Source organism: Lepeophtheirus salmonis, chromosome 4 (genome assembly GCF_016086655.4).
Source record: "Lepeophtheirus salmonis chromosome 4, UVic_Lsal_1.4, whole genome shotgun sequence".
NCBI lineage: Eukaryota > Metazoa > Arthropoda > Copepoda > Siphonostomatoida > Caligidae > Lepeophtheirus > Lepeophtheirus salmonis.
The window spans coordinates 30,629,101-30,652,143 of NC_052134.2; the positions used below are offsets into that span (position 1 = coordinate 30,629,101).

At 31.5% G+C, this 23,043-nt stretch overlaps 5 protein-coding genes across 5 annotated transcripts; 4 read left to right on the forward strand and 1 right to left on the reverse strand.

The window, feature by feature from the left end:
* Positions 1-7,020: 7,020 nt before the first annotated feature.
* On the forward strand, positions 7,021-7,718 carry LOC121116247 (uncharacterized). Its single transcript, XM_040710493.2, has one exon. The coding sequence runs from the start codon at positions 7,085-7,087 to the stop codon at positions 7,571-7,573; it is 489 nt and encodes a 162-aa protein (XP_040566427.1). The 5' UTR covers positions 7,021-7,084; the 3' UTR covers positions 7,574-7,718.
* A 2,211-nt stretch (positions 7,719-9,929) lies between these two features.
* On the forward strand, positions 9,930-10,876 carry LOC121116665 (uncharacterized). Its single transcript, XM_040710932.2, has one exon. The coding sequence runs from the start codon at positions 9,993-9,995 to the stop codon at positions 10,779-10,781; it is 789 nt and encodes a 262-aa protein (XP_040566866.1). The 5' UTR covers positions 9,930-9,992; the 3' UTR covers positions 10,782-10,876.
* Positions 10,877-14,935: 4,059 nt separating this feature from the next.
* On the reverse strand, positions 14,936-15,544 carry LOC121116666 (cuticle protein 19.8). Its single transcript, XM_040710933.2, has one exon. The coding sequence runs from the start codon at positions 15,479-15,481 to the stop codon at positions 15,047-15,049; it is 435 nt and encodes a 144-aa protein (XP_040566867.1). The 5' UTR covers positions 15,482-15,544; the 3' UTR covers positions 14,936-15,046.
* A 3,766-nt stretch (positions 15,545-19,310) lies between these two features.
* LOC121116667 (cuticle protein 19.8-like) lies at positions 19,311-19,935 on the forward strand. The gene has a single exon (XM_040710934.2). The coding sequence runs from the start codon at positions 19,383-19,385 to the stop codon at positions 19,863-19,865; it is 483 nt and encodes a 160-aa protein (XP_040566868.1). The 5' UTR covers positions 19,311-19,382; the 3' UTR covers positions 19,866-19,935.
* A 2,400-nt stretch (positions 19,936-22,335) lies between these two features.
* On the forward strand, positions 22,336-22,930 carry LOC121116668 (cuticle protein 19.8-like). Its single transcript, XM_040710936.2, has one exon. The coding sequence runs from the start codon at positions 22,384-22,386 to the stop codon at positions 22,816-22,818; it is 435 nt and encodes a 144-aa protein (XP_040566870.1). The 5' UTR covers positions 22,336-22,383; the 3' UTR covers positions 22,819-22,930.
* The last annotated feature ends 113 nt before the right edge of the window (positions 22,931-23,043 follow it).

The window sequence follows — 23,043 nt, forward strand, 5'->3', positions numbered from 1 at the left end:
GGATTTTAGTTAATATTTTCCATTAAATTTTACCTTGAAAAATCATGTACATCTAACTAATTTTCTTCTACATTGTTATTTGTTAAAACTTTATGGGTAATTGAGCACAAAATTGTCTAGTTATAATTCACGTCGTTACCTTTATTGTATCGTGCAACCTTTTCCAGCAAAAGTAATCGAAAAAAGCATAAAATGTATAGGTAGTCAGCCAATTCTTTTCAACTATTTAATTACTAATTAATAATTGTCGGGAATAGTTCACAACTTAGTAAGAACTAATTCTAGTTCAATAAATCAATGTTTATATAACTGATTTGTTAAAAACAAGAATAAAAATTTACATTTGACAAAAAAATACTATTGAACTTTTATATTAATTATATGAGCCTATAATTCACAATGTAGGTTATGTAGATACGTGGGACATCAACGCAAAATCAAGCCAAAAAGTTTTAATTAAAAACTGGGTCGGGATTACATTTGTATTATTCGACGATTCATTGTTCATTTCTCTCAACAAAGTACTCTAGTTAATGCTGTAGAGATTGCAAATTAAGTTGGAAAAACTCATTGTCACAATAAGAACAAAAATAATTGTAATTAAAAGTTTCGAAAGAATTGATTAATGAAAAAAATTAGTCAAGTTGTTAATAATTTGATACAGGTTACCATTTTTTACAGTCCAACTGTACAAAATTAAGAAGTTAATTTAAGAAATTAAAATCAAACTTAACCACCTTTTTAAAAGCTTTCATCATTATTTCTGTTACCGGATGGTGCATTGGAATATGAACACTTACTAATTCAATAATTAATGAAGGCTGAGTAATTGCAATTCATAAATACCTCGATATATTATAGCATACACAATTAGTTACAAAAGAAGACAAACTTGAGATTTCTAGCTAATGTACAAGTCGAGAAAATGACACTTGAACGTGATCGATGAATTTCCATTTGCTATCTCCAAGCAGTTGGGCGTCTGTAGGAACACCGTCTACGCTGTCAGCAATTCCCGAACGTTAGAGAGGACAAAGGGCTCTGTCAAAAAAGCCAAACTGGACCAGGAGGTGTTAAAGAAAAAAGCTCAGGCCAATCCCCTAAAGTCCATGTGGGCCCATGCAAGAGATTTCGGCTTTTTACACCAGACTGTCCAGAGAGATATAAAAAAAGTGGGTGTAAAGAGTCTTGTTAGGATAGAGAGACCACTTTTCGCACTAGCAATTAACAACTCTTTTGAAATCTTTTTTTAACACTCCCTCCCCCTACACCCCTGATGCCTAACCCCTTTACTACATTTTTGGTGGTATGTAAAAGAGAAGGACTTCAGTGGCTACCATCGATACACCAAGCCTCTCAAAGCCACTGTGAGTCAGCACTGGGGCATTATGATAGAGGACTACATCTGCAGAATCTTCCCTCCTTGGAAGCCGTCTTTGCCACTAAGGACGGGCACATTAATGATTACGAGATCTCAAACTCATATCTATTTATAATATAAATTCTGTTGAAATTCTATTGTTAATTAATAAATTGTGGAAGTTTAAAATTCAATGTAAATTCATAACAAATGAGATCCTTCAAAATCTACTAAATCAGGCAAAATCCAAATGTATATTTTTTGAAATCTACCATGCAATAATTTTCTATAATATAAGCTACGATATTTTTTATAAGTTATAATGATAAATGGACTTAGGAGCAATTTCTTTGGCCAAAATATGCAAAAAAAAAGGCCTTAAAATTTTGAAAAATGAACACCAATCATATTAAAGTTAAGCGATTTATATTAAAGAAAAATACAGTTCATCAAGATATTTTAAATTAATTAGTTTTATTTTTTATTTTGCTATATTATATCGACAAAACAAGATTTCCTACCCTTAGTTGTTGTATTCAAACATTGTTGGTAGTTTTAAAATTATCTAAAGACCGTTTAACGTCTATATTAGTAGTTGTAGCAAATTTGAAGTTTTTAATATTTTCAGCATCTCATGATCATGACCACTGATTATATGTCCAATATATTGCAAAAAAGGAACATTAGTAAAATAAGTTATTTTTGGCCGAATATTTTTTTTACTGAAATTCTTTTAATCTTTTTTTTCATCTTCAGAAAGTATAATCAGACAATCATAAATGAGTCTTCTTTCCATTTCAAGGTATGTAAATGTTTCCAGTAAAATGGAAAATTAGCTTTGATGAAAGAGAAATGGCTTCCTAAGGCTGCATTTTCAAGCACTTGCTGGCAATTTTCATTCGTAAGGCATTTTTTTATTTAATTCACTTAAAATTTTGTTTGTGTCTTCAAAATAGATTGTGTACAAGATGGTAGCAGTGGCCCCAAGTTAAATTGTACAATATCCAATAAGAATATGGAATTATTCGGTGGAAAAATATTTTTCTTTTGTAACAAGATTCAAATGGGATTATTGAACAGCATTTTTTTGCCAAATTTCTCCTTCCTCTAATTAGTTGTTGTCAGAATCTGGCTCCCTCACCTATCCGATCATATAATGTCAAACCTGACTGCATCATAAACATATTTTACCCTCCAAAATGAGAGTGAATTTTTATTATTGTTTTCTATAATTAAAGATGGTTTTTGCAACTAAATTTTCCATAAATAAATATCATCAAAGCTGTTATGCAAGATCAGTTTCGGATAATACGCTGAAAGATTAATTCCATTAACGTAAGCTTTAATTTGAAGTGTAAAACAGTTTTTGTACAATTGCTAGGTGAACATCTAAAATATATTAGTGTTTATACTGATAAGAAATGAAATATGATTTATTTTGCAATCAAAATGAGTTATGGAAAAAAAGTTCCGGAAACCATAAACAATGCAAAAATTGTCAAAGTGATCATATTTTGATTTAAGCTTTGATGAATTTTTCTATTCTTCATTGCAGCATTTAATGAGTTTCTTTTAAAAAATGTATTGAAACGTAACCACACAAAACAATTATTATCCATTAAGACCAGACCATTATTATAAATGAAAAAAAAGCCAACAAGCCGGCAAACAGCTCTTGGCGATAAAGGTCGTGTCTATGCTGTACTATGCTGGCATGATGGCATCTCGGAGCTTATCCACAATTTTGATAAGAGATGCACAGACTTTCTTCTTTAAAACACCGCAAACTGCAAAGTCTAGGTGGTCCGGAATGAGGCCAAATGGAGGCAGGACAGAATTCCGTAATGTTGCTGGATAAGTTTTAGTTCTTCTTGGCTGTAGGGTAGGGGGTTCTCCTTAATGGAGTTCTTAATGTTGTGAGCAATCCAGATTAAGATGTACACACGTATGGAAATGAGCGTAGAGGAGGTCGCACACATGTGGCCTTTTTTGTCGGTGCTCAGATATTTTTACACTTAGAGACATGGTATACAAACACAACTTGTCTACTTTTATTTTAGCTGTGTTTAGTTGTGTAATTAAATCACGTAATTAAAGAAAGCCGGGATACAATTGTACTTACATGCTATTCCATATTATGGGCCCCCAGGCGCATTCTAAAAATGGATTAAACTTCCGTTGTTTATATGGGGTTTCTACCACCACAAAGACTGAAATATTATTGTAAAATCTTGTTTGTATCTTATTTTTCCTCCATCTTAAACTGGGAGATAGAAAGGGAATAGAAGACACCTTATTTTGTATAAAACCTGTCTTGTTTGATAATCACTTATTAATTTATAAATAATGTATCTTTTACAGGAGGGGTTCTCAACTGTTTTTGGGTATTAATTCAAATGAAATGATGACGTAGGCCAAACTAAAGAAAATTAGATTTAATTTCAAATTGGAAATTCAATCATATAAACATAATAAAAATCATTCAAGTTTGAATATTTGGAATGTTTGTAAGCCATTTTTTTCCCCAAACTGCAGCTGTCCTCATTATCTGATGTAAGTGCTCATGACTGAGTTTAGTATTACATTTGCTTTTTTGTGCGGCCATACTGGTGCTCCATGTATCCATTCATCTCAGAGAAAACAGACTCGGACAACCATGTTCATCCGAACATTCTATAAGACATAAGGTCCCAAATGTTTTAGAAGATCAAATCCTGGTGCCAATCAAATTCAGAAAAACTTTGTAGAACATGATGACTAGAACACGTTCGGATTTTAGGTCAAACAACTCGAGTTTCACAGTCAATCAATCTTTGAATTTAAACAAAAATAACAAACCTGCCATTCATACAATATTGGGCAGGGATGAGAATGGGTACTTAACTAGTTAAAATATACCATCAGAGTTTTCGAAATTTTGTTATCTTTGATTTAATTATCCGATCAAGTCTTTGATAGAATCAATTAGATAAAAAAGAGTTCCTGATTAAAGGTTTTTATTGCTTCGATAGTTCTTTTAAGTTAGAAATGGAAATTGAATTTTAACTTTTTTTTATTAATAGAAGAGAGGAGGGGGATAAACATACATAATTATTTTAAAATGTCCCCTTGGCAAATGATTAACATTTTTAATTCGATCATATTGAAATCAAAAGTTGTTGTTTGTTTCTTTAAAATAACCCCCACACATTTAAATTAAACAAATCCATAAAAGACCATCTCCTATTTTACTTGATTGGATGTATTTAATAGATATGAATTTTTTTTTTGTAGCTTTTATAATATTGAAATGTAGATAGCGTGTGCGACGAAAAATCTTTACATTTCGTTTTTTCTAAATAAATCAAGGTTTCTTTTTAATGCAGTAAAATTATTCGGGTCAAATACTATAAATAAAAAAAAAAATTAGATCTACTTAAGTATCTTAGAAGCCGAGAAAATACCATATGAACGTAACTAACGAATTTCGGTCAGGACACTTTTGGACACTGGCAGAAAATGATGGGCGAGAAGTTGTTACCATGGGTCCAGACCAATTACACGGACATGAACGTGGTGTTCCAGCAGGATTGTGCGCCTGCACACACGTACAAAAAGACCCGGAAATGGTTGGAGAACAACTTGGCTTTCTGGCCAAAGTAAATATGGCCCCTACTCACTAGATGGAAACACATTGGACTTCACACTTTTTGTGTGCATGTTGAGTCCAAGGTCTCCATCGTTTGTCACACAAATATCAACAACCTCAAAGACACTGTCAATCAGCACTGGGATGCCATGTCTAAGGACTACATCGGCAATGGGTGTAAAGCCTTCTGTGCCGCCTGGAAGTCATCATTGCTGCCTAGGGGGCTACATCGATGATTAAGGTAACCAAGACATCATATTAGTTATTTTTATTTTATTATTGGCATACCCTATTCAATTGGTTGCTGAAACAAATCTTAATAAAGTTTTAGATTCAAAGTGTATAGATTTTTTCGCCACTCTTGGTATATATAAGAGCTAAGGGTATGGCTGAGCAGGGGTGCCTTCCCCCATTCATACATTGAGAAATTATTACGTCATAATTCGTGTAATGGAATTTTCCCGCTTTCTTTTCACACCCTTCTTTTCACTCCTCCGACGCCCTGTCGGAACGGGTGTATTACTCTCTCCTAGGATATAAATATTGGAGAGAGATAACGCGGCCCCTTCTATTTGGCAAAAATCATTAAAACGATATTAGCTCCTATATCCTGTAGATGCTACAATAATAACCTACCTCCACCCAGTCGGTATTCTTTGAAAAAATATCGTTTTAATTATATTCATATATGGAAAATTTCTGCAGAATATTTTTCTAAAATCCAATATTCAGAGCTTGTGCATAGATTGGATAGTCCATTGAGTAAGTATCATTGTCAATCCCATAGTCCTTTCTTTGATTTGCAAGAAAAGTATGCATATGAGGATGAATGATGTCTATAAATTTCTGACCTTCATCAAATCTGCTATATCCCACCTCTTTCACTGAGCTGAGGACTTCATCTGATTAAGTTTTATTCACAACATCAAAAAGATTCTTAGACACTACTGAATATTATGGGATGGTGAAGGATGAATATAAACTAATGGTTGGATATTCTAATCAAGCTGTCCTAGACAGACAAACACCACACGGACTACCTTGAAGTAGGAGAGCTTTAACACTTTTCTAAAGTGGTGGTTGTTTATTTGAGAGTTATTTCTCAGAAAATCTGTGAGATGACTATTGTTATACTAAATAATTACGGCGGCACTGGAAAGACAACCAAATTCGGTATCTTTAAGTCAAATAACAAATTGGTTAAGGATAATTATGAATTACTTATATCAGCTTTAGGGTTTAGGTACATACTTAGGATCCACCAATTTGCCATACATTTCAAGAGTATGCCCTGACACAATTGAATTCTTGCTATCCATGCCCATATATACCATAAAAGTCGGCAGTATCTACTAAATTTGTATGTTAACCTCCCGGATCCGCATGACTTTATTGACTGTACTCCTGAAGCTATGTGTAATGGGGCTTCCAAAACAGATATTACCAAACAATGTTTTAAACTGTATATTTATTGCAAGAGCTTTGAAAATCTTTGGAATAACAATATTTTACTTTTTAGATTTTTGTACCAATTATCCCCTCTCATAGTTTTGGTTGAGCTACATAATTGTAACCAACTGCAGATCACAGATTTCCTAAGGAAATGCCAAAATATAATATATTAATACATGTACCTGTATGGATATACTTTGTTATTATACTTGGCCTATTTTCATGATGGATCCATTTTTTATAAAATAAAAATGCTTCTTAAAGGAATGATAAAGTATTATTTTTTGAGTGTGTATTAGATATGAATTTAATTTGATTTTTTTTTTTTTTTTTTTTTTTTGTAGTGTAGATGAACGGATATGTGTGTATGGATGTCCTTGATTTATTCATAAATAACCTTAGACCATGATAAAAGAAAATTCAATCACCCAAACTTCCCCATTGTACAAACTTGTCCCCACCCAATATCTACATACGCTGCAGTCAGAAGTAGAACAACATTATATTCAATAACGCGTACAAGCTTCAGACAATCTCCAGAAGTCAAAACTATTCTAATAATTATTTTGAGTATATATTTGTAAGCATTTGCAGTAAATTACATCAGTTTCATTGTATCCAATCACCCCATAAAACACACAATAATGATCCAACAAATCCTCCTATTTGCTCTCTTGAGTGTGGTATATGGGGATGAACCCACTACCACCTATCAAGCCACATCTGCGCCAACCTACAATTCATCTCCTTCATATACTCAACCAATTTCTTATCAAGAGTCTCCCAGACCATATAATTACGAATATGCTGTGAATGATGAATACTCTGGTGTAAACTACTCTGCTCAAGAGAACTCTGATGGCAAAGTAGTATCTGGATCATACACTGTTGCGCTTCCCGATGGCCGCATTCAAACAGTTACATACACTGTTGATGAATACTCTGGATATGTTGCTGATGTTCAATACCAAGGAACTCCAACTTATCCTGACTATGAGCCGAAGTCAGCTCCAGCCTACAAACTTGCCCCTGATTATAACCCTGCTCCAGTATATGAACAAGAGTCATCGTATAGAGTAGCAGAGCCTTCACCATCCTATCAGTCAACCGCTCCAGTTGCCTATGAGGCTTAGATTTTGAAGGGGCATATAATTCCATTTATAATTATTTATTTTTAGAGTGTATAACATTTTTTGTAAAAATATTACACATATAATATATTACTGATTACTGAACAAATAATAAAGATTCAACGATTTATTGCAAAAGGAAAAATAACTCCCAAAATAATAGGAATTTATTGAATTTATGATTGATGGTTACTATTAGTCCAGAAAATTAACATTAAAAAAATTGTCATCTAAGTGTTTTTAGTTCGATCCCTTAGAGCCGAATAAATATATTAGGTAGTCCTATAATATGAGTTTTGTGACTTGTGGCTAATAACCAATATTCTACGAAATATTATGAAATTTTTGAACCCATAAAAAAGTTCACAAATGATTTTAAACATAATTATTTATTTAGCGCAAACAATTAATGAAGTCGCTCAATGGACGACGTGATAGGGAGAAATTATTCTCTTAAGTTCAATGTTCGTAGGTTCGATACTCGATAGCTCTAAGAAAAGGATTCATACATTTTATATCTGGACATAAAATACAATTCCTAGACAATATGGAGTAATTATGATAATGTAATATTAACTTATACTTAATCAGTGTAACTCAATCTGACTAAGTAAATGAGTATTTGAAAAAATAAAAAAATAATACAGATAAATCCGATTTGTCAAAAAAAAAAAATAATAATTTTCTAATTTGTACGCTAAAAAAATTATAAGATTATAACTAAAATACAAAAAATAACGACAGGTTACTGTACTTAAATAAAAAATTTGTTTGGTTTTTGCTAATTTTTTCAGCTCGTTAAGGCCACTCAATGAAATTTTGCCCTTCAGTGCGAATGGTTTTATGTCTTCCAATTTGACCCGGTCCTCATTTTTTTTATCCAACATACACTTATCTTCTAAAAGCAGCTTCAATTCTACAAAAAAATATTGATGGTTTCAGTAGCAATAACCTGAAGCACTTTTATTTTTGCAATAATGATCCTCATAGCTCAATTACAATTAACTGACAAAAAATACGACATAAATACACTTCTTTTTTTTCAATTTAGGAGTGCCAATAAAATCAATATAGTTAGAATATATATATATAAATTTATTCAACTTAAAATCTGATTTCTTGGTGTTGTTCCTGGACTTTATAATTACATCATAAAGTACTTTACAAAATTTGTATTGGAACCAGTACTTACTGCGTTCGAATATTCGAGTATTTAATTGATTGTGTCCCATGTGAGCAAGGTATGGATTTCTTATTTCTAAATTTTTTTTTCACAGATTTTTAATTTTTTTAATTGTAATCAATTAGTCGATTAAATATTTATACCAACAAGAATAAATAGTAAATATAGGATACAATTTATTTATGTGGGGAAAAGCAGTAGTTTCTAAGATGATAAACTTTTTAGTGACGTAATATAATATATCAAATGGTTCTGTGGAGTCATAATATATGAGGCATTGAGGCTCGCTAATTTGGGTATTATTAACCATAGTCTTGCGGATGTTTCTGATATTTTCTTAAGGCTTCCAAATATTTAATTTGTAGTGTGTGCAACCAAAGCTGCTGCAAATATGAATTTCGTATGAATTTGAAAAAAAAATGCAAAGTAAGAGTTAAAGTTGATAGGAGTGTTTTTCTGAAAATGAACAAAATCGAGTATCGAGCTGAAATTAAATATTTGTGGTCCAAAAGGGCTAATTCAACTTGTCACATCTATCTAGCATCTGTTGATAGTTACTCAACCAAGTTTCAGCCATTTTGGACAGTAAATATTTAATGACAGCTCGATATTCAATTTTGTCAATTTTCATAAAAACACTATCAACTCACTCAAATGTAGTAGATTAAAAAATAAAGGTGATTTTGAATAAACGTCTCATATACCCCAGTTACACGTATTCATGAAAAAATTTAGGTTTCTCACTATCTAAATATAAATTTAGATACAATCATGCATTATCCATTATCTAGGGTGCACCCTGTAAAATAGTTGTAGATGATATTTTACAATGTAATCCATAAAAAAGTTCCTTGATTTGTGATTTCATTAGAACTCTATGACTTTGCTACATCGAAAATTTAATCAAATAAGTTCTAATGATGATTACTATTAAAATATCATAACTTTGCTTTTAATATCCATACAATGATACGATGATCTTCAGGATAAACTTAACTACATGTTATGTACACCTAAAAATATTAAAATATGAATAAAAGAAAACGATCGACAACACCCTTAAACAGGTACGCATACGCGCTCAATTGTGTATACGCAATGCGTAAAAACTGTGTCCCCTGGTCAATATATGTACTATACATAGTACTTCATCGTTTGTGTATAAAACCCAGGAGTCACATAACCAGAGCATCATTCCAGCAACTACTGCTTACTTATCAACACTAAAACAACAATAAAATGTTTAGATCCATCCTTACTTGTGTACTTATTGCCTCCGTTTGCGGAGACAACCCTGCTCCAGCTTACCAACCTTCCCCTGCTCCAGCATACCAACCTTCCCCTGCTCCAGCATATAAATCCGCACCAGCTCCAGCATACCAACCTGCTCCTGCTCCAGCATATAAGGCTGCACCTGCCCCAGCATACCAACCTACTCCTGCTCCAGCTTATAAAGCTGCATCTTCTCCCGCATATCAATCAGCTACCTATGATGAATCCCCAAAACCTTATAACTACCAATACGCTGTAAGTGATGACTATGCGGGAGTTAGCTTTTCTGCTCAAGAAAACTCTGATGCTAAAGTTATCTCTGGATCCTACACTGTTGCTCTTCCCGATGGTCGTATCCAAACTGTCAGCTATACCGTTGATGGATACTCTGGCTATGTAGCTGATGTAAGATACGAAGGAACTGCCTCGTATCCCAAATATGAGCCTAAGTCTACTCAAACTTACAACCCTGCTCCTGCCTACAAGTCTGCCCCTGCTCCCGCCTACAAGTCTGCCCCTGCTCCAGCTTACGAGTCAGCTCCAGCTCCCACCTACAAGTCTGCCCCAGCTCCAGCCTACCAGTCAGCTCCAGCCTACAAGTCAGCTCCAGCTCCTGCCTATAAGCCAGCACCAGCTCCTGCCTATAAGCCAGCTCCTGCTCCAGCTTACAGTCCTGCCCCAACTCCTTCCTACAAGTCTGCTCCTACTCCAGCATACAAACCTGCCCCATCTCCAGCACCAGCCTATCAAGCTTAATCCAATTTAAAAATTATATATTATTTATTTATTTATTTTATAATCAATGTCTTTAGTCATTTTAAAAATGTACTGAATAAACTTACTTAGAAAAATCTCTTTGCATACTTTTTCTATTAATTAAACTATTATATAGACAAATAGTTACAATAGTATCCCTGTTTTTTCTAGACTCATGAACGCATAATCTTGTGACTATGAATCTATGGCCAATTTGTTCATGACCGACAAAGATGTCTACCTCTACATAAGTAATCTTGCAGAAAAAAATATTTTAGAGATATCATTACTAAAAATAACAATTTGTATCAAAAAAGGAAAAAAATCAATAAAACCTTTTCACCGACCTCATAAAACTATTATGATGCAATTTAGGACGTTTTTGGGAATGAATTTTGGGGCTTATAGTTGATATTTATACTAAATAATATTTTCCATATATTTTGATGAAATGCCATTAATTAGCTTTAAGAATAAAAAAGACTTAAATATTTACTTTAATACAACTATATTCCAACTGATGTCGACCAACACGAGATGAGAAGGAAAGCAAACATCAGGAGGAACTCTCATTGCATCTTAAAAAGCTTACAGTGATAAGACAGAAGAGTATAACTACATTTAAACTTCACTCACAGTGATCTCTTGTCATCGGCTCTGCCAATCTCAAATCTATACCTCACAAAATTTTATTTGTCAAGGCTATCCCATCCATCGGATTACATGCAATTCAACAATTTATTCCATCCCCATTTCGGCATATCTTACATGATGTTGGTCTTCTTGAACATCTAGATGCTGTAGTTGACGGTGCACCTGGTGTCATTGAGAAACTTTAAGGGAATAACAACTCCATGTTATGTTTAATGAGATATTAGTGTTAGAAATCAATGTGTAGCTAGAACGCAAGTTGATACTCGCTAAATTTTGTTGAAACCATACCTATATATACTCTTTTGTTCCACTAATATTTATCGATAATCACTATTGCACTTATTTGCACTATCAATGGGGCGATTTGGCACAAAAAAATGTATTTAATAATATTGATATTACAGCTAAAGTACGATGAAATTGGTGCCACAAGTTGTAACGTTTCAAAAATAGTACGTAATTTTATCACTTAGCATATTAATACCTTCAACTCAAAAAACGTATCCCCTGCAAAATGAAGATGTTTAGTAATTGAAAATAGTTCTTGTTTCGGGAGAGAAATGATACGTTAGAAGCTTTTGTTCTTACAAAGATAAATTATGATAGCAATTAAAGTCCTATTAAGAAGACATATTTTATATCACAAACCCTTTAAACTTTGAAAGTAAGAAATATATACATATGCGTAAATGAAAAAAATACTGAAGGATTTCACACCTATGTCAAATTTCTCTGAAAAAAATATTTACCGGGAAATATCGCATATAATTATTTGATAATGCCTTTACTGTAATTTTTCCATGCTACTACCAAAAGAAAACCATATTTTTTTTTCTTTTGAAAATGTAAGTTCTTTTTAATCATTTATTATATAGCAACAAATAGATAAAACATATATTCATTTATGTAATTCATTAAATAAAATTTAAAGACTTATTGATGATTCGCTTAATAGACTCTGCAAAACAAATTTGAAAGTGGTGGGCCAATAACTGTAACAATAAAGGAATATCTTTTTGGTGAAGCTAAATGGTATATTGGAATTCTTAAAAAGTGTTTGGCCATTTTCCCCTTGGGTTCCCCTTTTGCACAGGTTGAATTTTCAAGCAAATGATGTACATCGATAAAATGATGACCATCAAGCAGATCCGTGGTGGCTATGGGGAAGAGTACACAGGGGTGTTACTAAAATCTTGTAGTCAAACATGCAAAAAAAAACCAATTTTATTTTGTCAAAAAGTTAATATATATTCACAAAATAAGTGTTTTTTCATAATTTGAAATAAATAACTTTCATTCTTTTCATACAAAATTCTAAATTTGTCTCTTCTAAAAAAAAAGAGTCATTCCAAAGATAGGAATTACAAAAAATTATTAAAAAAATATCTTTTCAAAGCCTAGTGGCCTCCCAACGAAGCACATGTTATAACTAAACAAGAAATTAAAAAAATAATAATAACTATATTATTATTCATAGGAAACAATGTTACAATGTTAAATTAAGGATATTTCAAAAATACCTTTAAATTTTATTTTTCTGTTTAACTCTCTGTTCCGTGAACATCAAATTTATAACACGGGTAGTGAACTAGGTGAAAATAAAAATATATTTTTTAAATGATAAATAATTAATTGAACAATAATAATAAATATTTGTATCAGTTTTTTAACTATAATATGATTTTGGGATTCAACAAGGTATTATTCATAACTGTATGGTAATGACATTCATGTTTAATTTTTGATAAAAATTTATATGAAATATTCATTACTATTTCAAATTATGTAAATCAATTTAGCACCCATAAGTATTGATGAGGTTCTGTGTACATATAATATAAAAAATTTAAATGTTTAAATTTTGTAGATACTGTTGTACGCCTCAGACCTGATATGGGAAAAAATAGGTTAAGGAATCAAAAGGAAGTACAAAGGAACAATTTTCATGGAAAATAGATAAATAAATCAACAGAACCTCGATTAAAAATTGCCAATTATAAGAATGAATCATAAACAAGGCATTATGAAGAAATATAAAGAAGGCCATGCAATATTATTTAATATTTAATGAGTGCTTGTAAAAAATATTGGCAATAAATTCTAGATTCAAAAGAATAAGAAGTATTTGACAAATCTTGCAGTGTTTAATATAACAGTTCAGTAACAGAAATTAGTTATAAATTACTTAAATTTCACAGTATTCGTTATATGCTATCTCATACCGGAATTTCACAAAATCCCAAAATTTAGAAATTAGTCTGATGAGATTTCGTGGAAGGATTTTTTTTTCTTCTAAAAAACTGCCAGTACAACTCGAACCTCAAGTTCAAGTCCTTGAATATTTTAATTAAGTCCAGTTCAAGTACAAGAAAATAAAATATTATTCAAAGATACCTACTTTATATCCTGTGATTTTTTTAAAGGTTTTTGAGTCCAGCGAGTCTTTGATAGTGTGATCAAGTTCGGTTTGCACGTTTTTAATATTTAGCCTTGATTCAAAGTATTTTGATATGTATTCAGGGAAATATCCGACTATGCATTGATTCTTAGTAAAACTTAATTTAGGAGTTGCCGTTATTAGCCAACTTTCATATGACAAATACGGTCTAGAAAAAATAAATTTGTCTTATACAACCTATTATCTACAGATTTATTCCTCCATCTATTGATTATTTCCCACAAAATTGTTTAATGCGATTCTTTTTTAGGACATGTCTATCAAATAAAATAAATTACAACAATTTTAGCTTTTTTTTAAGGTTGATAATTCCTTCGACGATGGGAAGGGATACATGGCCAATAACTTATTGAACCATTTATGATCCACTATCAGAAATATGGAAGATACATCTATTTTGATCTTATATTCTAAAGTAGGGCATTGCTTCAATCTTAGACTGATAAAAGTATTATAAAAGTTAGAGGGTATAATATATGAGATATGTTCGGAAAAAATATATGGTCCGAATAAAAATATTCCTTTTTAAAACAGAATAAAATAAAATTAGTGAAAGTATATTTTTGCATAATTCAATAGCTATCAAAAGATATATTATATACAATCATTAAAGGAGTTTATAACTAAGAGCTGCATTGAATTATTGATCTGAAATTTCATTTTTGAGTTTCACAATAATAGTTTATTTCGTATACTAAATTTTATTAAAATACGATGAAAAAAGACAAAAAATGTATATTTTTCCATGGAATGTACCATACTTATAGATTGTGAAATTATGAATAATTTAAAAAGTACTAACTAGAGTGTTTAGAATTCCGGGCTCAGTTTAGATTTATAGATATTGGGCCTCTTTTGTATACTGTGATCAAGGCTGGAGGGGGACATATTAAAAGATAATCCAAGAATTAGAATATGTTAAATTTATATACAAATAGGTAATTAATGTTTAAAAAATTAGAGAATCCTTAAAAAATTGTCAATTTGAGTATTAATATTTAGGATCCTGTTTAGGTTAAAAAATAATGATAGTTGCATTCAATAGCTTTAGAATAAATTTATTTTAAAGAATGTATTTTTTGTCGTATAGATAGGAAAAAATTACTTTACATAAACAATAGAATAAATAAATATTTTAAAACAATAAATTCATTTAGGCTTTGTAGGAAGGAGCTGGCTTATAGGCTGGAGTAGGAGCAGACTTGTATGCAGGAGCAGGGGCAGACTTGTAAGCAGGCTTTGGCTCATACTTGGGGTAAGAGGCAGTTCCTTCGTATTTAACATCAGCGACATAACCAGAGTATTCATCTACGGTATAGCTCACAGTTTGGATACGACCATCCGGAAGAGCAACGGTGTAGGAACCAGAGATCACCTTAGCATCAGAGTTTTCTTGAGCAGAGAAGTTGACACCAGAGTAGTCATCATTCACAGCGTATTGGTAGTTGTATGGCTTTGGTGATTCGTCATAGGTGGCAGGTTTGTATGCTGAAGGTTGTTTATAAGCTGGAGCAGGTGCAGCCTGGTAAACTGGGTTGTCTGCGAAAACTGAGGCAATAAGGGCACAAACAAGGATGGATCTGAACATTTTAATGTTTTTATTTGATTTAAAGAACTTAATAGTCGAATCAATGTATGGGAGTAAACTGATTTGTATTTCTTGTATAGGGAGTAGCTTTATATAGTTTTACATGATGGCTATCGGCTATTTTTGTTACCTATGCGTACACTTTGAGTCTCCGCGTACAGTGTTTTTTTTAAATATATGAATATTTATTTATGTAAATATGGTAGTACACATTTTCTAACGCAAACCGTTGCAAGGTGTGAGGTTCTAGGTTGTTAAGGCCGCTGAGGGGGATAATTATGAGTGGACATCTACATTAAATTTAATTTTAAACTGTTATTTCATTTTCATTTTAAGAAAATGGTCACTTTAGCCAAAAAGATTCATAGATAGTTTTAAAATCCTTTTAAAGTTACCTGAAATCAGTGTTATTTTAGTCATTCGTGTTTTAACTATAAATCAAAGACATACTTGTATTAATTGTATGTACAATATATCATTTTATTATATTCAAATCTTTAAACATTAAGCTTTAAAATATATTCAACTCAATTAATTTTATCTTCAACGCCAAACACTAAAAAACATTGAAATAAAAAAATAAAACGAAAATGCACAAAAATTAAGAACTTTTTGTCTGCAGGATCTGAGACTAATAAAAAAAAGACTGATGTCATATTTGGAATCAGTTGAATTATTAATATTAATATACTTTACCATATATGGATGATTTTATAATTTGTACATTTAGGTGGGTCGTTTACTAGAATTTTTTTTTTTTTTTTTTTAATTGTTGGGTGTTGGTAAAAGTTGTGTATTTGTATAAAAATAATTTCTTTAAAATATGAGCTTCAAGGAGTGGGTTTTATAGGTTCCGAAATACATAAAGTAAGTTTATTTTTCATATAATTGATTTCTTTTTTGAGAATGACTAACCTCAATCACTCTTTTGTAAAAATACCTTATCACCTTATTTATTTTAATAAGGATAAACTATTTTTTGATGATGCTCGAAAACATTGAAATATTATGTTTTTGATCTTGATGCATCATAAAAAGGATAATAACACAATATTTAACAGGGAAAAAAATTGGGGAAACAATTTTTAAAAAAATAATTCACCTTTGAAGTAAATTATTTCTATTGTTTAAAAATACCAGTCAATGTTCTCCAGTAATCAAATTTCTGTTTATAATTGGTAATAATATTAAAAAAAGTTTCATTTCAATTGGGAAACCTCTAAAATAAATTAAATCGTCCATAAATTGGGAAATTTGGGATCTTTATTAGTATTTAAAGTTTCCAAATACTTCTGATAATCGATTTTTTAAATTCAGATTTTCAACTCACTCAAGTGTACATCAAGTATATTTTCCTGGGTCTAGAGAAAGAATACAAGTGGACTATCATAGCTTTGAGATGTCGTTGATTTAATTTTTTATAATAAGTCTGAACTTTTACTTCTCAAACCAATTTATATAATTACCGTTTGGAAATTGTTGATGGAAATATGTGCGCATCGAATGGAAAAAAGTTTTGTATCCAACAAAAAAGTCATATTCCATCACGCAATATATTAGCTCACACCTCTGCAGCTTTAGTCACAAATTAATGGCCATAGGGTTCCAACTCGAGATACCCATTGCACTAGCAATATCACGTACCTTCACTGATCTGTCACCCATACCATATCCAGAATTTTATCAATGATTTCTGGATTAATAACCTCTTTCAGCGTCACTTGACCCCATACGGCAACTCTGAAAATTTTGAAACTACAAATAAACTGTTCTAATCGAAGATGCATAGTCCCCACAATGTTTATTACGTTTCTTTTTAGTCTCCTGAGGCGTTTTATTTTCACAAATTAATGTTTAATCAATACACGAAATTATTTTTCATCCATTTTTTGAAAATGACAACACTTCCTCGATTCAAAGGAATGCCAAACAGGAAGAAATAGACCGATCTGGCTGAAAGTTGGTGTTCTCCGAAGGGATGCTACTAACAAAACATAAACTCGATGGTGCCAATAGTGGCATCTGTAGGACTTTGTACGGATTTTTTTAAATGACCATCGTATACTCTTCCTAATCATTATTACAGCACCTCCAAATGAAATAGAGTAGAAATATAACATAATTCTTAACTCTGACCACTGAATGGTTTTGTTGAATATGTGTCTTTTTAAATAATATGCAACGAAAGTGTGTCAAATTTTAACTCTTCTACATTTGAAACAGCCCTGTTTGTAAATGTGAGTAGATATTAGTATTATTTTGCATAAGCAAACACTGTAGGTATGTAATTTTGAATCAGGAGAAAACAAAATCCAGAAATAATTTGTTATATTACATTTATGAATCATTTTGCCCTTAACAAAATTGTTTTCCAGCCCCGAAAAAAATTTAACTTATTAAGGGCTACAACTAATCTTAGATCCATAATTTTAAGCTAATAATTAACAACACACATTTTTTTTTTAATGTGGAAAGAATAAAAATATTGTACACCCCGACATAATAATATTAAACATAAAAATATTTTTTATCAAAATTTGTTTAAATTTTAAACACCACACTTTAAGCTTTTTGTATTCACTCCTATAATAGACCAACCCTTAACACTAAAACAAACAAATAACAGCCAATATAGCCCTCAAACAAATTTTTTAAACCTTTAATTCTTTTGCTAGACATACAAAAAAATAAAAATTTGGTATTTTGTGTATTTCAATCATTTAAAAAAAAATTATAACTGAAGATGATAAACGAAGTTCCTTTTCTATAATTTCCAGTTTATCCAAAAATATAAAACATTGCAGGGTCAATAAGCATATAATCGTGTTACCTACGAACTGGAGGAGATGATGCCTATAGACACTTTATCAATTTCTAAAAGACATATCTTTAATGATCGAGTGGTACATTAAAATCTGAACACTTTGAATTTTAAATTTCTAGAAGATACAATTTTTTATTTAACTATATAATTTCAACCAAATTAATACTATAAATAGATGTGCGTCTGATCTCTCTAAATCATTTATATTGCCGCCCTTAACTGGAATGATGGCTTCCAGGCGGTGGTAGATGTAGTTCTCTGTCATGGCGTTCCAGTGCTGACTGATGGTGGCCTTGAGGACCTTGGAGCTTGGATAAGGGACACTCCAGGCTTCTTCTCGAGATGAAACTAAAAGATGTAGTCGAGGGGGATGGAATCATAGCTGAAGGGGGCCAAATATGTAAAAAAAGAGTTAAAAGGAACTAAAGCGACTCATTCAAAAAAGTCTTGTAAAGAATAACATGGAGTTCTCTCATTGTTAGTGTCAACATTGACCTCTCTGCCCTCCCAAGTCCCTTTTTACCCAATTTTTTATAGGTCTCTGGATAATCTGGTGTGATACTCCAAAATCTCTGGAATTTGATCAAGACTGTTCTTCCACTCCAACGTTTTGGACTTGCTGACGGCGTAGACAGGGGTCAATAATAATTATATTTTATAAATAACATGTATTTTTACTTAAATCGATGTATGTTAGTTCTGTTTTATTTGCCAATATAAATGATTGAAATTTAAATTAATTACATTTCGTAATTACAAATAAGTTTCGCATAAATTACTTTATACTGAAAAGTTTTTTATACTCGTTTATTAGTATTATAAAAATATTGTTAAAAGTCTTATAAATATAATAGAACTATTAAAGAAATACGTATTGTAATATGAACGTAAGTATTCATGTATTTAAAAAAATACTGTCTACGCGCCGACTAACAATGTACGCATAAGTAACAAAAATAGCCAAAAGCGATCATGTAAAACTATATAAAGTTACTCCCTATACAAGAAATACAAATCAGTTTACTCCCATACATTGATTCGACTATTAAGTTCTTTAAATCAAATAAAAGCATTAAAATGTTCAGATCCATCCTTGTTTGTGCCCTTATTGCCTCAGTTTTTGCAGACAACCCAGTTTACCAGGCTGCACCTGATCCAACTTATAAACAACCTTCAGCATACAAACCTGCCACCTATGACGAATCACCAAAGCCATACAACTACCAATACGCTGTGAATGATGACTACTCTGGTGTCAACTTCTCTGCTCAAGAAAACTCTGATGCTAAGGTGATCTCTGGTTCCTACACCGTTGCTCTTCCAGATGGTCGTATCCAAACTGTGAGCTATACCGTAGATGAATACTCTGGTTATGTCGCTGATGTTAAATACGAAGGAACTGCCTCTTACCCCAAGTATGAGCCAAAGCCTGCTTACAAGTCTGCCCCTGCTCCTGCATACAAGTCTGCCCCTGCTCCTGCATACAAGTCTGCCTCTGCTCCTGCATACAAGTCTGCTCCTACTCCAGCCTATAAGCCAGCTCCTTCCTACAAAGCCTAAATGATTTTATTGTTTTAAAATATTTATTTATTCTATTGTTTATGTAAAGTAATTTTTTCCTAACTATACGACAAAATACATACATTCTTTAAAATAAATTTATTCAAAAGCTAATCAATGCAATTATCATTATTTTTTAACCATAACAGGATCCTAAATATTAAATACTCAAATTGACAATTTTCTTAAAATGACAAATGAAATAACAGTATATAATTATACTTAATGTAGATGTTCACTCATAATGATCACCCTCAGTGGGCTTAACAGCCTAGAACCTCACACCTTGGAACAGGTTTCCTCGTCAAATTTGTGCTATGCAGCCGATTTCAGGGCTTAAACAATTAATCGGATGCAGATTTGGAACCTACACAAATAGATTTGAAAACGTTGTCCAATGAGCTCCTTTGATTATATTGGTCTTCTTAATCCTTTAGATGGTGTAGTTGATAGGGTTTATGCTGTTTTTGAGGATCTTTAAGATGTTTACAATATCATGTCGACTTTTTTCAAAGCCCCCTGGAAAATATCAATTCGTTTTTCCATTTTGTAAATTTCAACTCAATAAAAAACAAAAATGAACCAAAATTTATACACTACTCATGTAAGAGCAATAAAAATGCGGGAAATTCAAATAAATTTGCGATACTAAAACATGCAGATGCCTAATAAAATATGTTGGAAATTAATGTGATCCCCATTAAGATAGCACTAGATAAAACTTCTGAAAAGTAGATGCCTTGTCAAATACTTTACAACTGACATGTAGATTTTTTTATGTTACCTTGGGAGAATATTTAAAATAATAATAAAAATTAAAAAGCTTGAATATTCCAGTAAGAAACAAATTCAAATGATCCAATGAATAAGAAATAATTGCTCAGGGTCTTTTTTCTTTTTGTTAGAAGATTGAAGTTTAATAGTTGATTTATTTTGAGTTTTGATAAATATTAATGCTATTTTTTACCTTTGTATAATTTCTGACGTTTATTAACAAATAAAGAATTTGGTAGAGGTACTAGAAATTTTTTCCAGGAATTATAGCATTTCATTATACTGTTACCTGAAGAGTTTCATACTACTGCAAAAGAAAACCATATTTTTTTGCTAAAGCTGTATAAATGATATATTCATAATATATTGTAAAGGTCTGCAAGGACCGTAGCCTGGATTTGATGGTAATTATTTTATAGTTTGTGGAAAAAAATACAAATTTTGACAACATACAAGCAATAGCAAAAAAATATTACTTTTTCGACAAATTTAGAACATTTTAATTGGGGACAGGGGGTATTGTATAGCCCCAGGTGAGGATCTGAGAAGTGCAACATACTGCAAGGTATATCATTAGTTTAAATCACCAAAAATGTCTTATAAATTTTATTTGAGTATTATGAATTCTTTTCTTTTCAGATTATTATATATCATTTTGTTGATTTTTTAATGTTGTAAACACTTCTACTTTGCATTGAAATTATATCCAAATTTCAATATATATATCAAAACTTATTATAATTGTATTTTAAAGTTCCCGGACTTTATGGAAAGAGTGGATTATATGGGGTTAGTCTTGTATCTATATATTTGCTACCTCCATATTGTCCAATAATGTACTATATAGCTTTGATTATTTTCTCTTTCTTCCAACAGAGCAGTCTTATTACTTTTAGCTTCTTTTCTCTTTCTTTCTTCCTGCAAATTAGCCCAATTCTTCCTCTTTAGAAAGGGTTTTGGTTTAAACTACCAAATTTTTAAATATATTTTGCGAATTAATATAAAAATGAACTCAAATTAGCAAAGAATCTTACATTTAGTGAAGTTTTCACCACTATTTCTATATATTTTGTTCAAATATGTCTGGAAAAACCTTATTTTAAAGCTTATTAATCCACATTATGGTCATAGTTAACACTATAATCTATTCTATATTTAGGTTGTTCGGGACTTAGTAAATACTTGTGACTAAAACAGCTTCCATAACTTCTGATCAGGGACTTTATGGAGAAAGTGATTCGATTGGTGGACCCTATATAGTCCACTGTCTACATAAAGTCCAGCTATCGTAAATGATGTTTGTTGTGATTATTTTTATCTTTAACATACCTGTTTTTAAAATTTTGATTGTCAATTATGTATTATAAAAATATGCCAGATGGTTGGAGCAAAAAAAATGTTTAAAATTAAGATTAATTTCATCAGATAATTACAGATTTTTTTTTGTAAAAATCAATATTTACTAAAATATATATGGTGATATCTAAAAAAAATTAAAAGCCTTATAAATATAATAAAGTTATTAAGGAAATACGTACTACCATATATACATTCATAATTATTCATATATTTAAAAAAACACACTGTACGCGGAGACTAAAAGTGTACGCATAGGTAACAAAAATAGCCGATAGCCATCATGTAAAACTATATAAAGCTACTCCCTATACAACAATTACATATCAGTTTATTCTCATACATTCATTTGACTATCCAGTTATTTAAATCAAATAAAAGCATTAAAATGTTCAGATCCATCCTTGTTTGTGCCCTTATTGCCTCAGTTTTCGCAGACAACCCAGTTTACCAGGCTGCACCTGCTCCAGCTTATAAACAACCTTCAGCATACAAACCTGCCACCTATGACGAATCACCAAAGCCATACAACTACCAATACGCTGTGAATGATGACTACTCTGGTGTCAACTTCTCTGCTCAAGAAAACTCTGATGCTAAGGTGATCTCTGGTTCCTACACCGTTGCTCTTCCGGATGGTCGTATCCAAACTGTGAGCTATACCGTAGATGAATACTCTGGTTATGTCGCTGATGTTAAATACGAAGGAACTGCCTCTTACCCCAAGTATGAGCCAAAGCCTGCTTACAAGTCTGCCCCTGCTCCTGCATACAAGTCTGCTCCTACTCCAGCCTATAAGCCAGCTCCTTCCTACAAAGCCTAAATGATTTTATTGTTTTAAAATATTTATTTATTCTATTGTTTATGTAAAGTAATTTTTTCCTATCTATACGACAAAAAATACATTCTTTAAAATAAATTTATTCAAAAGCTAATCAATGCAATTATCATTATTTTTTACCATAACAGGATCCTGAATAGTAAATACTCAAATTGACAATTTTCTTAGAATGACAAATGAAATAACAGTATATAATTATACTTAATG

Excerpts from the sequence above, each read along its gene's own strand:
- LOC121116247 (XM_040710493.2), top strand. The coding sequence starts at position 7,085 with ATGATCCAACAAATCCTCCTATTTGCTCTCTTGAGTGTGGTATATGGG.
- LOC121116665 (XM_040710932.2), top strand. The coding sequence starts at position 9,993 with ATGTTTAGATCCATCCTTACTTGTGTACTTATTGCCTCCGTTTGCGGA.
- LOC121116666 (XM_040710933.2), bottom strand. The coding sequence starts at position 15,481 with ATGTTCAGATCCATCCTTGTTTGTGCCCTTATTGCCTCAGTTTTCGCA.
- LOC121116667 (XM_040710934.2), top strand. The coding sequence starts at position 19,383 with ATGTTCAGATCCATCCTTGTTTGTGCCCTTATTGCCTCAGTTTTTGCA.
- LOC121116668 (XM_040710936.2), top strand. The coding sequence starts at position 22,384 with ATGTTCAGATCCATCCTTGTTTGTGCCCTTATTGCCTCAGTTTTCGCA.